This window comes from Athene cunicularia (genome assembly GCF_003259725.1).
Source record: "Athene cunicularia isolate RWA chromosome 2 unlocalized genomic scaffold, athCun1 chr2_part1, whole genome shotgun sequence".
NCBI lineage: Eukaryota > Metazoa > Chordata > Aves > Strigiformes > Strigidae > Athene > Athene cunicularia.
Genome location: NW_020799095.1, coordinates 79,122,339 through 79,139,223, shown reverse-complemented (window position 1 = coordinate 79,139,223; position 16,885 = coordinate 79,122,339). Strand labels below are relative to the sequence as shown.

Here is a 16,885-nt window from a genome sequence, read left to right as displayed (position 1 = left end):
AAATAATCTAATGGAAAACTAGTTGTATATCTTTATATCAGCAGGCCAATTCTGTGGGTGCTGCAAGTTGATTTCAGATGATTCATATCAGATAAGGTCTGCAACATTAAATCTTTAAAAACAGTATCTACACAAGTTAGGAACTGAGACACCTTCAAAGGCCTGAGCGTAGTCGCTTTAGTGCCTAGCTCCCACAGAGACTGCCAGCGGGGGAACTGGTGCTGTAGGTACAGACACCTGCCCACAGCTGGATGTCAGTTCTGATGTAACCAGAACCAGCTCAACCCTTTTAGGACAATGTTAGATTTCACGTTTTCTGCTTCTGGAAATTCAAGAGAAATGGCATGACAATTTTTTTTTTTCTGTATTACACCAATTCAGATGTAGGTAGTTCTAGGAATTTACAGTAACAATATGGTTTCATGGACTTCTGGATCTGAATTTTCTGTCTTAGCCCGACAAGACTGTCACCTTATATGTGATTTCACAATTTTAGATGTTTACGCAGCTTAACTTTTTAATTTTATTTACAATTTCTCAGGTTAAAATCAGACTCAGACATCCAAATTGTTTTAAAATGTATTGATGTCAGTTTGCCAGTTGCAGGAACTAACTGCAATCTATAATTTATGCATTGTCTCTTTAGCTACGGAATCCTCAGAGTTTGCCAAAAGTTTCTAGGTGTAATTTCATGTATATATGAAAAATTATGTTTAAACTTGTGCAGTCACAGAATCAACTAGGTTGGAAAGGACCTTGAAGATCATCCAGTCCAACCGTTAACCTAACACTGACAGTTCCCAACTACACCAGATCCCTCAGAGCTATCTCAACCCGGCTCTTAAATACCTCGAGGGATGGGGTCTCCACCACCTCCCTGGGCAGCCCATTCCAACACCTAACAACCCATTCTGTAAAGAAATGATTCCTGACATCTAGTCTAAATCTTCCCTGAAGGTTTAGGAAGTCATGAAAATCAGTAACAGCGAGGGAGAGGGAGACAAAGTAGTATTTTAAGGATGTGCTTTCTTGAATTGGGCCAGGATCAAACAGAAGTGGAAATTATTTTGGACATCTGGGACCAACACTAGAGATCTTATTTAATGTGTGTGCTAGAGAAGAATTTCCTTAGTTTTGTGCAACACAGAAATGTCACTTTGGGAGCTCCCTTTCTGCTACCCAGAACTTGGTCCCAAAGCCAGCTTTCACAAGTAAAGTTACCAGTGTCAGTTCCAGCAATGCAGTTTGGTGGTCTCCTGTCCAAATAACAATTTGCACCTGCATCTTAGCTTGGGAAACTAGATGAGACAACATCCTGCTCTTAAAGGCACTTTAAAGGTGCTAAATAGGTTTGCTTCACAGAAGGTATGTGACTATGGCTTTTGTCAAACAATGAGAGGTTCCTGGCAATGGAAATGCGCTACTATTCAAAAATATTTATTCAGATCTCCATATTATTGTTGACACAAAACACTGAAAAACTCTATCAGAGTCCTCTTTTCTGGAAGATTATTATCTTTCTCTCTCCCACCGTCTCCCTCCTCCCACCCTTTCTCTTTCAAAGTACTTGTAATAACAAGGTGCAACAAATAAATGCTACTAAATGCTGTAAGCATCCACTCCTCTGGTCGAGAATGACTAAAAGACTGGAGGTTTTTGAGACTTTGTGACTTAAAATCTACCATGTTTAGACCTTAAATTATTTCTGTATGTGGATAAATGCCATCTAAACCCTAAAACAATCATCAGCTTTAATTCATGTTTGTAGTTCCATGAAATGAATTACTCACATGAGGCTTGTAAGATAAAACCCTACTACAGAAACTTTTAATCAGTCAAGAAGTATGGGAAAAAACCCAGTTCTTCTGGTGAAGGATCATGGGTGTGAGATGTGTTTAGTCATTTCTTTGCTGCTAAAACACTGTGGTCATCTTACAGCTTGGTTAACCTCAACATGGGGCTACTCGCCTCCCTAGGGTGAGAAGACCTCTGAGGCTTGGTAGACACTAACACCCCTGTCTCCTCTATGGGTGTGGTGACAAGCACCCCTGGACGTTCCCACACCTTCACTTACCTGAGTGAGTCCTCAGGTGTCCCGTTAGGGCATCCCTGCGACGGCAGGCATAGTTACACAGGTGACACTTGAAGGGCTTTTCACCTGAGTGCAACTTTATGTGGCGCAGAAGGTTGCCCTTCTGTGTAAAGGAGGCTCCACACTGGTTGCACTGGAAGGGGCGTTCTCCTACAGGGAGAAGGAGAAAATATGTGAGAACAAAAAATCTTACGTGGTAACAAGCGAAAGATTTCAGTGAGAAAGTTGTTTTCTCACTGCTGCTCTGTGACTTCCACCGGCTGCAGGTTTGATATAACATGAGGCTTTCAGACTAAACCTGCCAGTTTCTTAATGCTTCACTGGCTGGGTCAATTTGATCTGAAAATCTAATTTTTTTTTTCTAAATCAGAATGGCACATCACAATGCAAATTCAAACTCATTTAAATAAAGTGACTGCAACATTTTGTGTTGAAGAGCCACTCTTCCTGATCAGCAGTTTTGGAATAAACCAATATCCAATTTTGCATGTTGTGGCATTTGGTGGGGTTTTTAATGTGGCTTTTTTCAAAGGGTCTTTAAAATATGCCACTGAAGCAGCAAAATAAAAAGGAAACTCATTAAAAATGCATTTCAGGATCACAAGTTCATTTCAGCGTTACATTCTTATATTTAAATGAAAGGCACTTCATTATAACAGTTATAATAACTTCTTTTCATTTACATTTTCCCTGTATTTTCCCTTTCAATTTCTTCTCCATTACCTGTCTGTCCCTAAGCAGCCAAATCAGGAAAGAGACAGAGAAAGAGAGAGAAAGAGAGAGAGTAAAATCACATAAGTTAAGACAGTGCAAAGGAAGCCCTGTACTTCCATGCCAAAGTCCCAACCCTTCTCTGGGTAAGGTACGAACAGAGGAGCTGCACAAATGGGCTCTGCTGTTCTACACTTTGGGCAGACACAGGGGAAAAACCTGAAGAGACACAGCCTTGATTTGTTGAAACTGGCCCCTGTTCTCAAGGAAACGAATCAGCTAGCCTTTGTAAAAATTAATATGGCTGCTGTTTGCTTTTTTATGCTGTTTAAAATCAATATGCTCATTTTTATTTGCCTAGGTTTATTTTCCTTTTTAAATTTCATATAGATGAAACCTTTTCTTAAATCAGAAGGTTTCCAGTTGTACCACATAGGTGTAAAGGGAAATGTAGACATGAGAGCACTCCATCAGCTCCTGCATGCCTATTTCTCCGTAGCCCTCAACTAAGTCAGACCAGCCTTTGAAACTAATTTGCAGAATTCTGTTTCTCTTAGGCATAAATGTAATCTGCTATAGTAATTACAATGCATTGGCAATGTTAGAAACAGCCCAGAGATGTCCTGTTCTTAGTTTTGATTTTTTTATCTAACAACAATACTGAATTTAAAAGTTCAGTGCTGGAGTTAGAATATAAAAAATATAAATACAAGTTAAACAGTTTTTTTCTTCTCTCTTACTTAACCATCATGTATTATTTTGCACATCTAGGACCAACTTGTATGTCCATATGTGTGCGTACACGGTCAGAATTGTAATTTTTGAGTTTTGGTAATGCAGTAGAACAGCTGAAAATCAATTAGCAGCACAATCCCAACCGAAAAATCTGAAAACTGTTACCATCAGGGCTGGCAGCTTTAGCATTTATCAAACAGTAAAATGAATCTACTTTATGGCAAGAGATTTTGATCAGTCAAACAGCTTCAAGCAGGTCAGCATAGTCCCTGTCAAGCTAAATGAGCTCACTTTCTCAGTCCATCAAGAAGCCGTATTCGTCTAAACTACCAGAAGCTGGTTCAACTGGGATGGCCCACAAAAATGCCAGCATTAGCCTTACAGGATTTTCCAATATACTTCATAAGCCATGAACAGTAGTTGCTAAGGGAAAAAGAAAATGGGTAAGAGTCTGTCTCCTTTACCTCTTAATCTTTGGGCAGTTACTCAGCGTGGAAGGTATTTTTCAGAAATGGACTGAAACAGTAATGAAGAAGTCAGTTTGTCATGGGGGACACAAATTCAGAAGAAATGGTTAATTCTTACTAAACAGCTTTTCTAGCATTCATTTCTGTTATTTTTACTCAGAGGAGGTAAGAGGAGGAAACAAAGACTGTAAAAGTACTCCAGGAATGAAATGTAAAGCAAAGTAAGAATGAAATGTATCTCCAGCCTACAGATCTCGCAATTACAGGGTGAAATCTTGCATCGGGTGGAGAAGACAGACGGGTGGAGCATTTCAAATGACACTGCTGCATACCAAATATTTCTACAAAACTTACTGTGGGATCAAATGTAAGGGAAGATGCAATCATGTTGCTGTACAAGGGAAATGACACCACCACCAAAAGACCCTGAAACTACATATAGCTTGGCCAGCCTTTGGTTATCTATGCTGCAACTACTGGGGTGGGGAATGCCTGCCTTGTGAGCCTGGCAAAGCTCCCAGCCTTGCTAGGATGGACACAGTCGCTGATGGAAGGTTACTGGGTGCAATACTATCCCCCCAGAATGAGGAAGGGACAGGACAGAACGAAAAAATACATAACACGTCTTTTGTTTAAACAATCAGCTTTGTGTGATATTATCTCTCCAGTTCTGAACAGCACATGTCTATGCTGGGCAGGTTTCACTGCACGGTGTGTAGCTATGGACAATGATGGGCCCAGCAGCAAAACCTACAATGGGACCATGAGTTGAATCAACCACCATTGCAGTGATTTCCAAGCCTAAGTGAGAGCATGGGGCCTGGACTACTTGTAAAGTAAAGAATATTTACCATCTTAATTGAAATCTTTCTCCTTTCTTAAAAAATAGAACTCAGAGATGTGCATTGCTCTTTTTTTTTTTTTTTTTTTAATACTCATTATTCAATGGGCACTAGTTTTCTAAATAATTTGAGACATTCAGACCCAACTAACAAGACGTAAGTGAACTAACTGGTGACTTAAAGGTACATATAAGGAGATACATACCTATGCACACACACATGTATATGCACATAAATACATACGCACACATGCACACACATATGTGCACGCTGAGCAAGCAAGGCCCGAATCTATACCCTGAGGTGTCAGCACCAGGGAGCAGGAGGTGAGTTTCTCTCTCATTTCTAGATCTCCTTTTTGCTAAACACCCAGCAAGATGGAGAAAATCCATGTACTGAAAGCCCTGGGGAAGGACTGTAAGGAGAGTTGGGCATCTGTGAGCGGGATTCACTCTGCAGACAGGAGCAACAGGTAAGTCAGTGCTGTACAGCTGCTTGCAGACAGGAGGGGGCAGAAATATCAGGTGCTGCTCTGCATATCTGCACTTGGCAGGTGTATTCATTAAAAGTAATTATGCCTTTTATCAGGTCAGGCAGTCATTTTATTTTGGCACTTTAGTGTGTTAGAGTTTTGTTCACTTATCAAATATTTATTTAAGGAAACCTCACTGCATATGCAGGTTTTACATGAATTAGCAGCAAAGTAATTCATTTGCGAGGCTTATTCCTTCACCGGGCATGTATTGAAATGGGCTTCAGCGTAGTTAGATGTCTGTAATAGTATATCCCATTTCTACTTTAATTTTCATAGCGCAGCTGAAAGGAAAAGCAGTCACCACTGTTTCCCCATGACGTCCCTTTAATTTAAACTACCAGCTCCAAGCCTCCACTCCCTTGCCAGCCCCCCAAAAAACACCTGAGCTCACCCAAAGAGGCTGCTCAGGAGAGGAGCTGAGGGTGAGGCAGGAGGGAAAGCAAAGGCTTTCTTTCCATGGAAAGAGTCAGGGGCTCACCTTCACACCCTTTAGTTTTATTAAGAGTAAAAGAAGCAGGTCCTGCTGAGCAAAGTGCAGCTCGTGGGGTGCTTCCACTGTAAGTTTTAACTACGTTTCCTGATTAAAAAGAGGGTCTCGTTGGCAAGGGGAGGGCTCTGCAAAGGGCAGAGAAGTCTTCACGTGACAGCCCTTGTGTGGTAGCACCCTGAGCACCCATGGCAGGCACATGAGTCCCTCTGCCAGGCAGGATTTCGGGCAGCTGGAGGTCTGTGCCAGGGAAACCAGTGAGGTGGCCACAGCGAGCAGGCAGCCCACTTCAAACTCCAGAGACTCAGCCTGCCAGGTGCCAACCAATGCACTAGAAACAAAGGCAGCTCTGCCCACTGCCTCCCTAAAATCAGGTGTGTCCCCATACTCAGCCTTGGTGAAAACACTGCCTCTGACCCTCAGGGACCCAAAACTGCTCTTCTGAAGGAGCAACAGCGTACTTTTAATAGAACAGCAGTCTCCTAAAACAAGCACAAAGACTTCTACCTCTAAAAGCATTTTAAGTTGCAACATTTTTTTTTTAACTACTGCAGTATCCTCTTCAATCCTGTGGGTCTGTTTAAAAGGCCTCATGTCCAAGTCATTTTCCGTATCAACTTTTTATCGACTTTTAAAGGATCACATTAACATGCAATTAACAAAAAAAAGGAAACAACTGACCAACAAGCACTTTATTATGAAGGAGGCTGCAACCTCTCTTCTGAGAACTAGTTGTGGCTTTTCCAATAATGATAATTATCTGCTCTTCCCTGACAGAGGGATTTATCATATTGAATTGAACAGTATATTGACGTAGACAATGTAACAACATTGCTATCACCAGCACTGCTTCTGAATGTGGCTAACCCATGTTACACTAACAGATAGCAGCACCCTTCCAAAGCTTGAAGAGCCACTGTTACAATGATAGACATTAGCACTGGGGAGGATGGACAAACACTCAGGGTTCTCCTCATGGATCCTCTGCGCTGAACTCTGAAACAAATTTGCTAGTCTCACTCCTTAGCAATTCTGGGGAAATCATTTAAGCATAACCGGGAGGAAGTGGAGAAAGAAAGTATCTATGTGTCCACTAGCATGACTATTTCAGTGGAATCTAACCATGGGACAGGTCGTTCTTATCTTAAAAATATTTTGAAATTCCCTCTCATTTAAATATTCATGCAAAAAATATAAAATACTAATTTATTTTCAAAGTAACTTGTGTAGCACAACAGTACAGTTCAGTTATTATCTTTTGACTATGGATGATCTTAGAGTTCAGATCAGAAGCCTAAGTTTTAGGCAGCTTATATCAGGTAAGATGAGACTCACCCTGGTCTTTACTTCTTCATTTGTTTCAGCCTCTTCCTTTTTTGCACTCTGAGACTATTTAGAATTAGAAAATTGAGGCAAGAAGATTCACAGCACTGTATAATGAAAAAACATCCCTATGGAGCACAACATCTTTATGTGTTTCTTTTAGTGTCCCAGCTGAAACCATTTAGTCCAGATTTGACCAGTGACAATGCTTGTTTTTACTTAAAGAAACATTTGACATAACCTCTTTTTTACAAAGACTGCCAGTAGAGTTCCCTTAACATTTATTCTGCCAATCACTTTAATAATCACTAATCCACAATGAGTTTTGCTGCACTGTTGGAAACATTAGAACTGGATCAATTTCAAAGTTAGCCAGAAATGGGTTTTTCTTCAGCAATTCTTAGAAATTTCTTAGAAATTAAACAACACTTATTCACTTTTTTTTTTTTTTTTAGTTTGAATTTTTCATGTAGCCCACAAACAAACAAACTGAACAATTTCTAGCCCAATAGATGGACTTCCATTAAGAAATCTCAATTCTTGTGCTGTCCGAAATGGTGTTACAAAATAACTAAGTTCCAAATGCCCACTGATGCTGCATTATCTTACAAGAGGGAACATGTGCATGATAAAGAAAATAAGTCTTAGTTCCTAATACGTGGCCAATTCTTGTGAACTAAAGGAAAAACTACGGCAGGCCTTACCAGTGTGGCTTCGTTTGTGAACCATGAGCACATTGGGACCGATGCAAATTATCCCACAGATATCACATTTTAGCTTTCCGTTAGGAAGTCGAATGCCTCCAACTCCTGACATAGCTTTGCTGCCTGGGCCATTGTGTGAGCCATTCATTTTCTCTCCCGAGGTATCAAGCATTCGTAAATCCTCCGCACATTCTTCCCCATTCATTTCACAGGCACGCCCATTCTCTTCATCACTCTGAGTCTCTATTTTAATATTACCGGCTGAAAAAAACAATACAGGATGCCACTCAGTTTTGTTACAGAATAAATATGGTGGCAAAGAAACAATCACATCAAAGGAGATAACTACTAAACAATATGTACAATATACCTAAATAACAAAAGCTACATGACTACATTTCTATGAGTTTGTAACACATGGAGCAATGAACAGTGAATATCAATAAGACAAACACAAGGCACCCAGGAGCTGGGAACCCAAACATTACAAGTCTGTTCCTATATCACTTTGATATTTTTGCATTTGTAACATTCATTTTGACAATTGAGGCTAATTGGGATGAAATTTAAAAAGAATCCACTTCACAAGGATTTGTCCAAAATAGTTGTGAAAGTAACACTCAAAGACAATGGACGAAAATGAACTGAAAATGCAACATTCTCCACTTGGCAGGAAGATCCCAGGGGTTGTACTGAATCCAAATATTTGCTTTAAAGTTCTATGGAGTAAACAAGGATAACAGGAAAGGAAAGAGTACAAACACTGCTAAAGAAACCAGGATGGGAAAGGATGGAAGAGAGAATTTAAGAGCAAGAACTAGCATTTGTAGGATAGCAGAATTAGGATCAATGAGTAAGAGGAGACGATCTCTACTGCTATGAGCCACTATTAAAAAACTGTGAAATCAGCAAAGGTGGGTGAGAGAACTCTTTTAACTTTATTGGAAAAGTTCTTTGTGTTATAATCCCATAGGTGACAATCACTTGCAGCTAGAAGAAGAATGAGGTATAAACTTGGCATAGCCTCATGGCATGTGATAACATGTAGGTTGGTAAATTTGGTCTGATATGAACACAGCAAACCTAAACATTATGGAAAAGGGCCAAGATTCAGATCAGTTAATGACAGTATTCATTCCTCTTCTCTCCACAGGACTGTATGATGTTTTGTGTAGAATAAATCATCTTTCCAGCTATTCCCTCTTTTCTAATCTGATGATTTTGGTGAAAAAACAGTTCTTCATTAGGCTGAAAAAGACCATTTCATTCCCCCCAGTCTTGCTTTCCTTTCAGTGAAAAATGTCTTCCTTCACCCTACCCCACCCCAAAAAGGAAAGCATTCACTTTAGTGGCTCGCTGAGTACACGAGGGGTCTGTTTCACCCAGTAAAGATGGGGTCTTTTCCTTTTGTGGAACACTAGTTTTATGGTAGCCTTATTCATAAGTGGTTGTGTAGCAATGACATAATTAAGCTATGGGCAATAATTACCTCAAGAGATGAAAGACCTTGACATTAATTTGAAAATGAAAGGTTTGACAAACTCTTCTCTGCTACACCCTGCAACCTACCAGGTGTCCCAGGAGGATTGCATGGATGTGACTGACAAGAGTATCTGACTCAAAATCCTACTGAGAAACATGCTGAGGGTAAAGATGCTCACAGTTCTGAACACCTCTTGACTGGATGCCTTTTATAAAGTCTGCCAATCTAGGCATTTTAATGATTTTTTCCATTACTGCATTTTTAGTAAAAATCATATCAAAGACAGAATGTGTGCACACCATAAATAGCAGCTTTTCCTTTAAAATGTATGCCCTAAAAAGGGGAATAATTCAGAGTTGGGGAAAGAAAACCATAATCAGTAACTGAACAGTGATTTATAAAGATGATATGTCTGGCTAAAAAGAAGTGATCTACACTTTTCTGCAAATTTAGTGGACTACAACCCCATACTGTCGTTTTCACCATGGCAAATGGAAGCAATAGAACTACTTGGCTTAAGCATATGACAGATTTTCCATAATTCATATACCAATTTTTTTCTCTTAATTATAAGCATAATAATTTGAATGTAAATATCATTATACAAAATAATTACAGGCTCCTTTCCTGCCAGGGATTTGGAGAAGGTGGCTTTTGAAGTAGGCTTTATGTTAAGTTAAAACAACATACATGTGAACGAAGCAAAAAGATCACACCACTTAAGCCCTTTGGTAGCATATGCAGACAAATGTACATTACTGAGAAGCGAAACGACACAAACAAAAATCATAAAAGTAGGAACTAGATGGAAATGCTCTGTAATGAGCTGAGTTTGCAGTATACTTACGGGAAAAAGATTTGGGAATTATTGCATGAAAGTCCCTAAAGCCTTCTGCCCCATATGCAGCTGCAATAAAGAAGGCAAACAGGATACTGGTTTGTGGTACTGCTAGCAGTAAATGTAAAAGAAGATGGCATTATTGCTATAAGAGAAATACCTAGGAGAAAGACAAAACTATCATCACAAAAGCAACACAAGCAATTTAGGATGAAGCAGGAACAGTAGCAGGACAGTTGGCAGGGGAATCCTGACCTGCCCACAATTCCCATTTGTAAAAATGCCCTTTTCTTCCAAAGCATCCAACAAGTTTTATCATGTTTTCTAAATGCATAACCTCTCTTGGGTATTCCCCTTGTTCACGGGTTAACTCCTGCTGAAGTCAAGAGGAACTTTTGCTAAAGTGTCTCAAAAGGCTCAACAGGAGCAGAGCACCTAACACAGCTTTCTCCTGCCCCCAGGGAAACCACAGGCCCCTACAGTGCAAGCCTCCTCTCAGGATTTATTTTTTGTCAGCATGCCTCTGTGTGTGCCAGAGATCTCTTCTTTAGAAAAGGGTCCTTGCTTCTGGTCACTGCAGTTATAAAAAGTGAAATTGCATTGTTTTCTTCTCACGCCTGATGGTCTTATGCAGTGGAAGAAGAGGGACTTGAATTTTATATGCATATTATTGTGTATATTGCCATATTTTTTGGTAGTATTTTTAAGGCTTGTTCTCACAATGTATCTACACAAAAGTAGCTGCACAAACACACTATACATTGCATATTATGAGCAGCCACGTGCAAATTAACATGCCATGGAGCACACTGATACAAGTAATGATGGAGTTCGTTATTTGACATAAGCAATGATAGTGATACTGATTCAATCTTCACTAAAGCTCTCCACAGCTATGCCCCTGGGCTGCCATAGCTGTGCTGCTCAATGAACATCCCCATGTAGACAAGGCCAAGTATCCAGGATGCCTTACAAGTGCATCCATTCAGCAGCACAGTCCACGGCAGGGGCTCACTTCAGGTGTGGACCTCACTTTGCCCGTGAGAGCTGATGGATGGTGAGGCCATCCACCTCGCCCTGGATCCTCACGGAGATTTTATAGGTCTAAGTAACAAATAAAATCTCTTCCTATTCAAACAGAGCACTTTCTGACAAGCTGTTTTCCAAACGAAAGCTAGTGAAAAAAGCCCCACTGATGTAAGAGACACAACGGAAGAGAGAAATTGCTCCAGTAGAAATACTAAGGATTTTTATTAAACCTCAATAAGAAATGGGAAGGGAGGATATTTATCTATATCTATATCTATATATTTATATATACATAGATAGATAGATAGATTTTTTTTTTCTCTTCCTGGAGACTTTGAAAATAAAAATCAAGTTTCTTTTGTGAGAGAGGTTCTTGTCCCTCTCTTGCTACAGTGGGGAAAATCACTCTTGGAGTACTGATGATGTGACAAATATCTGGGATTCAGACTTTTCAGATGCACTGATCAAGAACATACTCAGCATTTGTACAGGTTTCTCAAACAGCTACTCAATATAGTCTCTGTAGAAATAATTTCTGTGCACATACATGTCTATGTACACATACATGCAGACATTAATTAGCTCTACAATAATTCATGATAATAATTTCTCATTGGCTCTTCTAACACCATTAAAGCTTTACTCAATTAATTTACTTCAATTTGGCTGGAGTTGATCTTAAAAGGCTCTGTATTTTACTTTCTTTGTGGACAGTATTGCAATTCATGGAAGTTTAATCCAGACTATTTTTTTTTGCAAGGAGTGTGGAGTGCACACTGAACTGACAGCCCTCCTCTGCTCTCTTTTTACCTACCCAGAGTGTGGAAAAGTTATCCAAAAGCAGGGTATTGGATGGGTCTCTTGTGCTCTCTGGTGTTTACTGGGAGCTTCACTCAGGATTTTCTGAAGAGCATGTGAAATTTATGTTACAAAAATTATTCTGTATTCTATGGTTAAAGGTGGTTTATACAAGTGTTTGAAAAAAAAAAAGACGACTTGTCAAAGGGGAAAGAGGTGTTGATATGATTTATCACTGAAGAGCAGTATAGCTGGCTCAGCATGAGACTCAGGCTGGGACAGTCAGGAAGGCAGGATGGAGGGTGAGGAGACAGAGTCACACTTCCCTGGAAACTGTTGAGCAATGTGGAGAGGAAAGGGAGGCATTTTGCAATAAGTGAAAGAGTGGGGAGAAAGGAGAAACCAAATGGACCTCCTGGGAAACAGGATGTGGAGGGTGGCTTTTAAAGGACAGAGAAATAGGCAGCTGGAAAAAAAGGCATGTGAAGAACTATTAATTTGTTTTCAATCCACTGCCTAGTTACCTTCTCTTATAGCTATGGGACTCCCTCACAGATGTAAAATCCTTTCAGTTTTGTGAGACTTTGGCACCAGCACACATTTAAGTATGTGGGCCAAAATCCCATTTAGAAGGGGGCATTCAACTCCCAAGTCATATTCTTCTCTGGTGGGATTTTTAAAGAAGAAAAAAGCATAAAACCTGGCTATAAAAGGAATTTAGAGAATAATAGAGAAAGATAAATCACACTGAAGCTTCTGGGGCATTTTAACAATAGAGTTCCCTAAGTCCCTTTGATTTTTAATGGGACTTGAGCATTTTTAGAACTTTTATCCCAGTAGGTACTTAACTGTATCTTGTACCATAACATTAAGAAGTTATCCTTTAGCCTTTCTTTGAAAATAACCACTGTCACCTGACTTTTGGTCCATGCAACACCTTGCTTGCAGTTTGTAGCCAACAGCAAAGACCTCTCCTAGCTGCTTCAAATAATTTGGGTGCATGTAATTTTTTTTTTGTTTGAATGGCTCATTTTTTATTCCAAAACAAGTCAGAAGTATTTTGTGGATGTTAGTTGATGGTAGAATTAAAGTACAACAAGAGTTCTTCATGAAGGCATCATAACTATTCAAACAGCAGACAGATAAAGCTGCAATAATACCTGGCTGATTTGAACAGTGGATTAGCATTGTCATAGTGAAGAAGAGAAAACCTTTAACACCATCCTTTCTAACAAATTATAGAAAGTGTTGCTAAAAAGGCCAAATAAGATGAAAAAAGCCTATTAGGCCAAAATAAATCAACTCAGCAAGCAAACGTGTCAACAAAAGCATTCAGAATCTCTTCCTGTTTATATAAATGCAAAACAACCCAGAGAACACAATACTGACAGCAATTCTACCTGTTATTTCTGATATAAGACATAACAGATATTCTGTTTGGTTACAGTGTACCAAATTCTAGCACTTGGCTATAACCTGAAATCCACATCTTCTCCCTTTTCTTTTTATATCATGGTCATTAACTGTGCTCTGTTCTCACAACATGAGAGCACTGCAGGTGGAGAATGGTATTCTCAGAAATATAAGGCACACAAGCAAGTTGTTTGTCCACAGAATATCTAAGGAGTCAGTATTCGCTGGCTAGATTTGACAGCAACAAAGACCAATTCTTTAACTTAAATTATGTTTCTATTAATAGTATCTTTTCCTTATGAGCTTCTGAAGTGACATGAAGAATCATGTAGATGTAAAAAAGGCCGACAAAAGGTCTGGGCAGAGCAACCAATTAGTTATGCAATGGCCTCAGCTCTTCTTTAGTCAAATTCAGAAGACACAACACAACATAGGTGGGACTGATTCAACCTAGCTAGTTGTTTAGCTATAGAAAAAGTGGATACATCCAAGTGCTCTTAAAAATGACTGGTTTGCCCTCTCATTTCTACATATAGCACTGCATTGCCCAGCTATTCAACTATTTGTGGTGTCTGCACGTGCAAAATGCTGAAACTTAGAAGAAGTTCAAAATTGCTCGAAAGGTTAGAGCCTACAATGCAACTTAACTGCAATGGACAAAAGGAAACACCTCAGTAAAAGGGGCTGTATGCTGCCCATGTCACACAAGTTGTTATGTAGGGCTTCTGGTAAAACAGGACCCAGCATTCACTGTGTCACAGGACAGAGAGACCGCTAGCCCAGCGGGAGGCGAACGTCTGAGGCCGTTGAAGCTGCCCAGTGACGTGGCACTGTCACCTTATCGTTTTGCCTGAGAGAGCTGAAGTCTTTACCACAGGCTGCAACATGGCGAAGAGGGGACAACAGATAAAAGTGAAGTCTTCTTGAGAGGCTCTCAGCTGGCTTTTAAAAGTGAAACAAAACAGAAAGAAGAGTAGTAGCAGGAACTGCTGAGGCACACCTGCAGGTAGAGCAGACTGGTGCTGACGGATAAGGAGATCCTCCCTGCAGGGTCTGGGCTGCCCCTCCTTTGACTCCAAGTGCCAATCAGCCCTTGGCAGCCAATTTCTTCCCTACTCTAATTCTGGCTTTCAATCAAATGTATATTATTCCAGAAACACAGGCGTCCCCAGATAAGCTATCTCCCACGGGACAACCGGTGTGAGGAGCTCCACCCATGCCATCGCCCGCAGCCGCCATTTCCTCCCACGGCTGTGGGCACCCGGCAGCCGCCTGCAGAGAGGTGCCCGGTGTGCCAGCGCCCGCCGGCGGGCTCGGCTCAGCTTCAGCAGCAAGGAGCGGGGACCTGCACTCACTGCACTGCAAAACACATCAACATGGTTTTCCAGGGGCTGCAATGAGACCAAACTGTAGGGAATGTAAACAAGTGAACAAAACAACCAACGCATGTCCTCTCTAGATGCAAAAAGTATCTTTGGCTCCATGGTGCAGACATCCATTCATCTCCTGTTAGCTACCTATGGGAATCCTCTAACGTACCAGTAAAGACGGACAGGTTAAAGACAGATTCAAGTAATGCCCCTGAAATCTACTCACACACTTGAAGTTAGGTGCTTGTTGTGTACCTTTCTGAATTTGTGTTACAGCACGGAACAATCTGTAACCAAGCCAAGGAGCTGATGCAGTTCATATTTAATACCTTTGTTGAGCTACTCACTGGTACATTTTGTACTGGATTGGAGTTGTTTTATCGAAGGACTCTTAACTACCTGCCTGCCTTGACGTTCATAATCTGAATTACCAGTAAAACTAAGTTTTAAAGGTGAGAGAGAGAATGTTATCAAGAAAAGCCATGCTAAACCTATTTCTTAAGTTCCACATGTATGTGTAACCTATGCTTCCTCTGTACAAAGTGCTCTGTGTCTTTTACTGGCTGCCTGGTGGAGAAGCTGAGGGAACTGCTGCAGGCTTGCTGGTAACAAACTTTACTGACACTCTTCTGTTTTGAGAAGTAAGCTGGGAAGATTTTCAACTGGAGGGAAAGGTTTGCTGACAAATGATGGCAAGAACTGAGCTTCTCAACCTCAACGTCTTTGTCTCTTCTGCTTCCATCAGATTTTTTTATTTTTTTTTAATGTGGGCATTAAATAGGATGAGGAAGTAGCAAAAGGGCACTTAGCAAGAAACATTTAAAAAGCAAAGTAACCTCAAGTAACAATACACAAGAGTGAGGTAAAAAACAACCATATATGAAAACATCCCCAGCTGACACAGGTATGTGTATAGACACACATGCTTATGTGCCGAGTCTGGCACCTGTGAAGCTGAGTTCTCCAGAAATGCTACAGGCACAAACGTTGCGGCTTATGCTCTTCCCCACACAGCAACAGTTATCCAAGAGAAGCAGAGCCTCAGACATGCGATAATCTAGCATCTATAGGGCTTCTCTAATCCTTTCACAAAGCATGCTTTAGTGAAATTCATGGGTGTTAACCTGTCCTCAACTAACTCAACAACATTCTAGCTAATAGCCATCACACGTGGCAGACTGAGAGAGCATGAAAAGAGCATGCACCCTCAAAGGTTAGTGTTTTGGAAAAGAGGAGCCACTACATTGAGATTTAACAGGGAAACCAAAGAAGCTCCACACAGATGGGAGAGGCAGGCAGGTTCTTGCATAAAGTTGTCCTTACCCTGCTGCAAATCTGGGGGTTACTGTGAGGATCCCTAGCCAAGCAATGGGCTTAACCAATGCAGAAATACAAGTAAAGCACAGCTACGCACTTAAGGTGATCAGTTACGTGCAAATGATGCGAACTGCAGTTAGAGGGGGAATTTCAAGCCTGCCTGACCAAGAGAAAACCTTCTGAAGTCTGAACACATACAGAGGGTATTGGTCAGAACTATACCAGCTAAAGACAGCAGTTGTTACCCTGCAGAAGAAAGCTACTGCTTGGGAGCAATGAAGTATCCTTGGGTCTGCGGTAGGAAGGGAAGGTCACAGCTCCTAGGCTCGCCATACATCCAGCGCAGGGAGGGGGCAGGGCACAAGGACAGGCAGGGAGACTAACTGTTTTGTATATTGCTTCAGAGCACCTAAATTTGCCTTGCCCTGAATGCAAAGTTAGCCCTTGCAGACCTTCCCCTTTTCAAGCTCCAGCTCAGTGAGCTGCTTAGACATCTTTAATTTTGTCCCAGAAGTGGCACAGAGCTACCCTGGCTCAGGATCAGGCCCTTGCAAGTGAACATTTAATGTGCTGTGCCTTCTCTGTCAGCGAGATGTCACAGGGACTTTTACCAGGGACTCTTTAGCTACCATGATGATGTCTTGAGTGCTATTTTATGCAAGTGTCCATAGTTCCCCAGCTGTCAAATGGTCAGTAGATCTAAAATTAGATCAAGCAGCTGTGTTTAGGTTTGGGGAGGTG

General features: G+C 40.8%; 1 protein-coding gene across 4 annotated transcripts in view; it reads right to left on the bottom strand.

Annotated features, from left to right (window-relative positions):
* The window catches only part of IKZF1 (IKAROS family zinc finger 1), a 70,092-nt gene that overhangs the window by 12,688 nt on the left and 40,519 nt on the right, over nt 1–16,885 (bottom strand). For 3 of the 4 annotated variants that reach the window (XM_026843494.1, XM_026843496.1, XM_026843495.1), the window contains exons 4-5: nt 7,897–8,157; nt 2,075–2,242 (exon numbers count right to left, since the gene is read on the bottom strand). In XM_026843494.1, coding sequence (XP_026699295.1) covers nt 2,075–2,242; nt 7,897–8,157 — 429 coding nt within the window. The remainder of the gene's footprint in view (nt 1–2,074; nt 2,243–7,896; nt 8,158–16,885) is intronic. The other variant, XM_026843497.1, reaches the window with a different exon arrangement.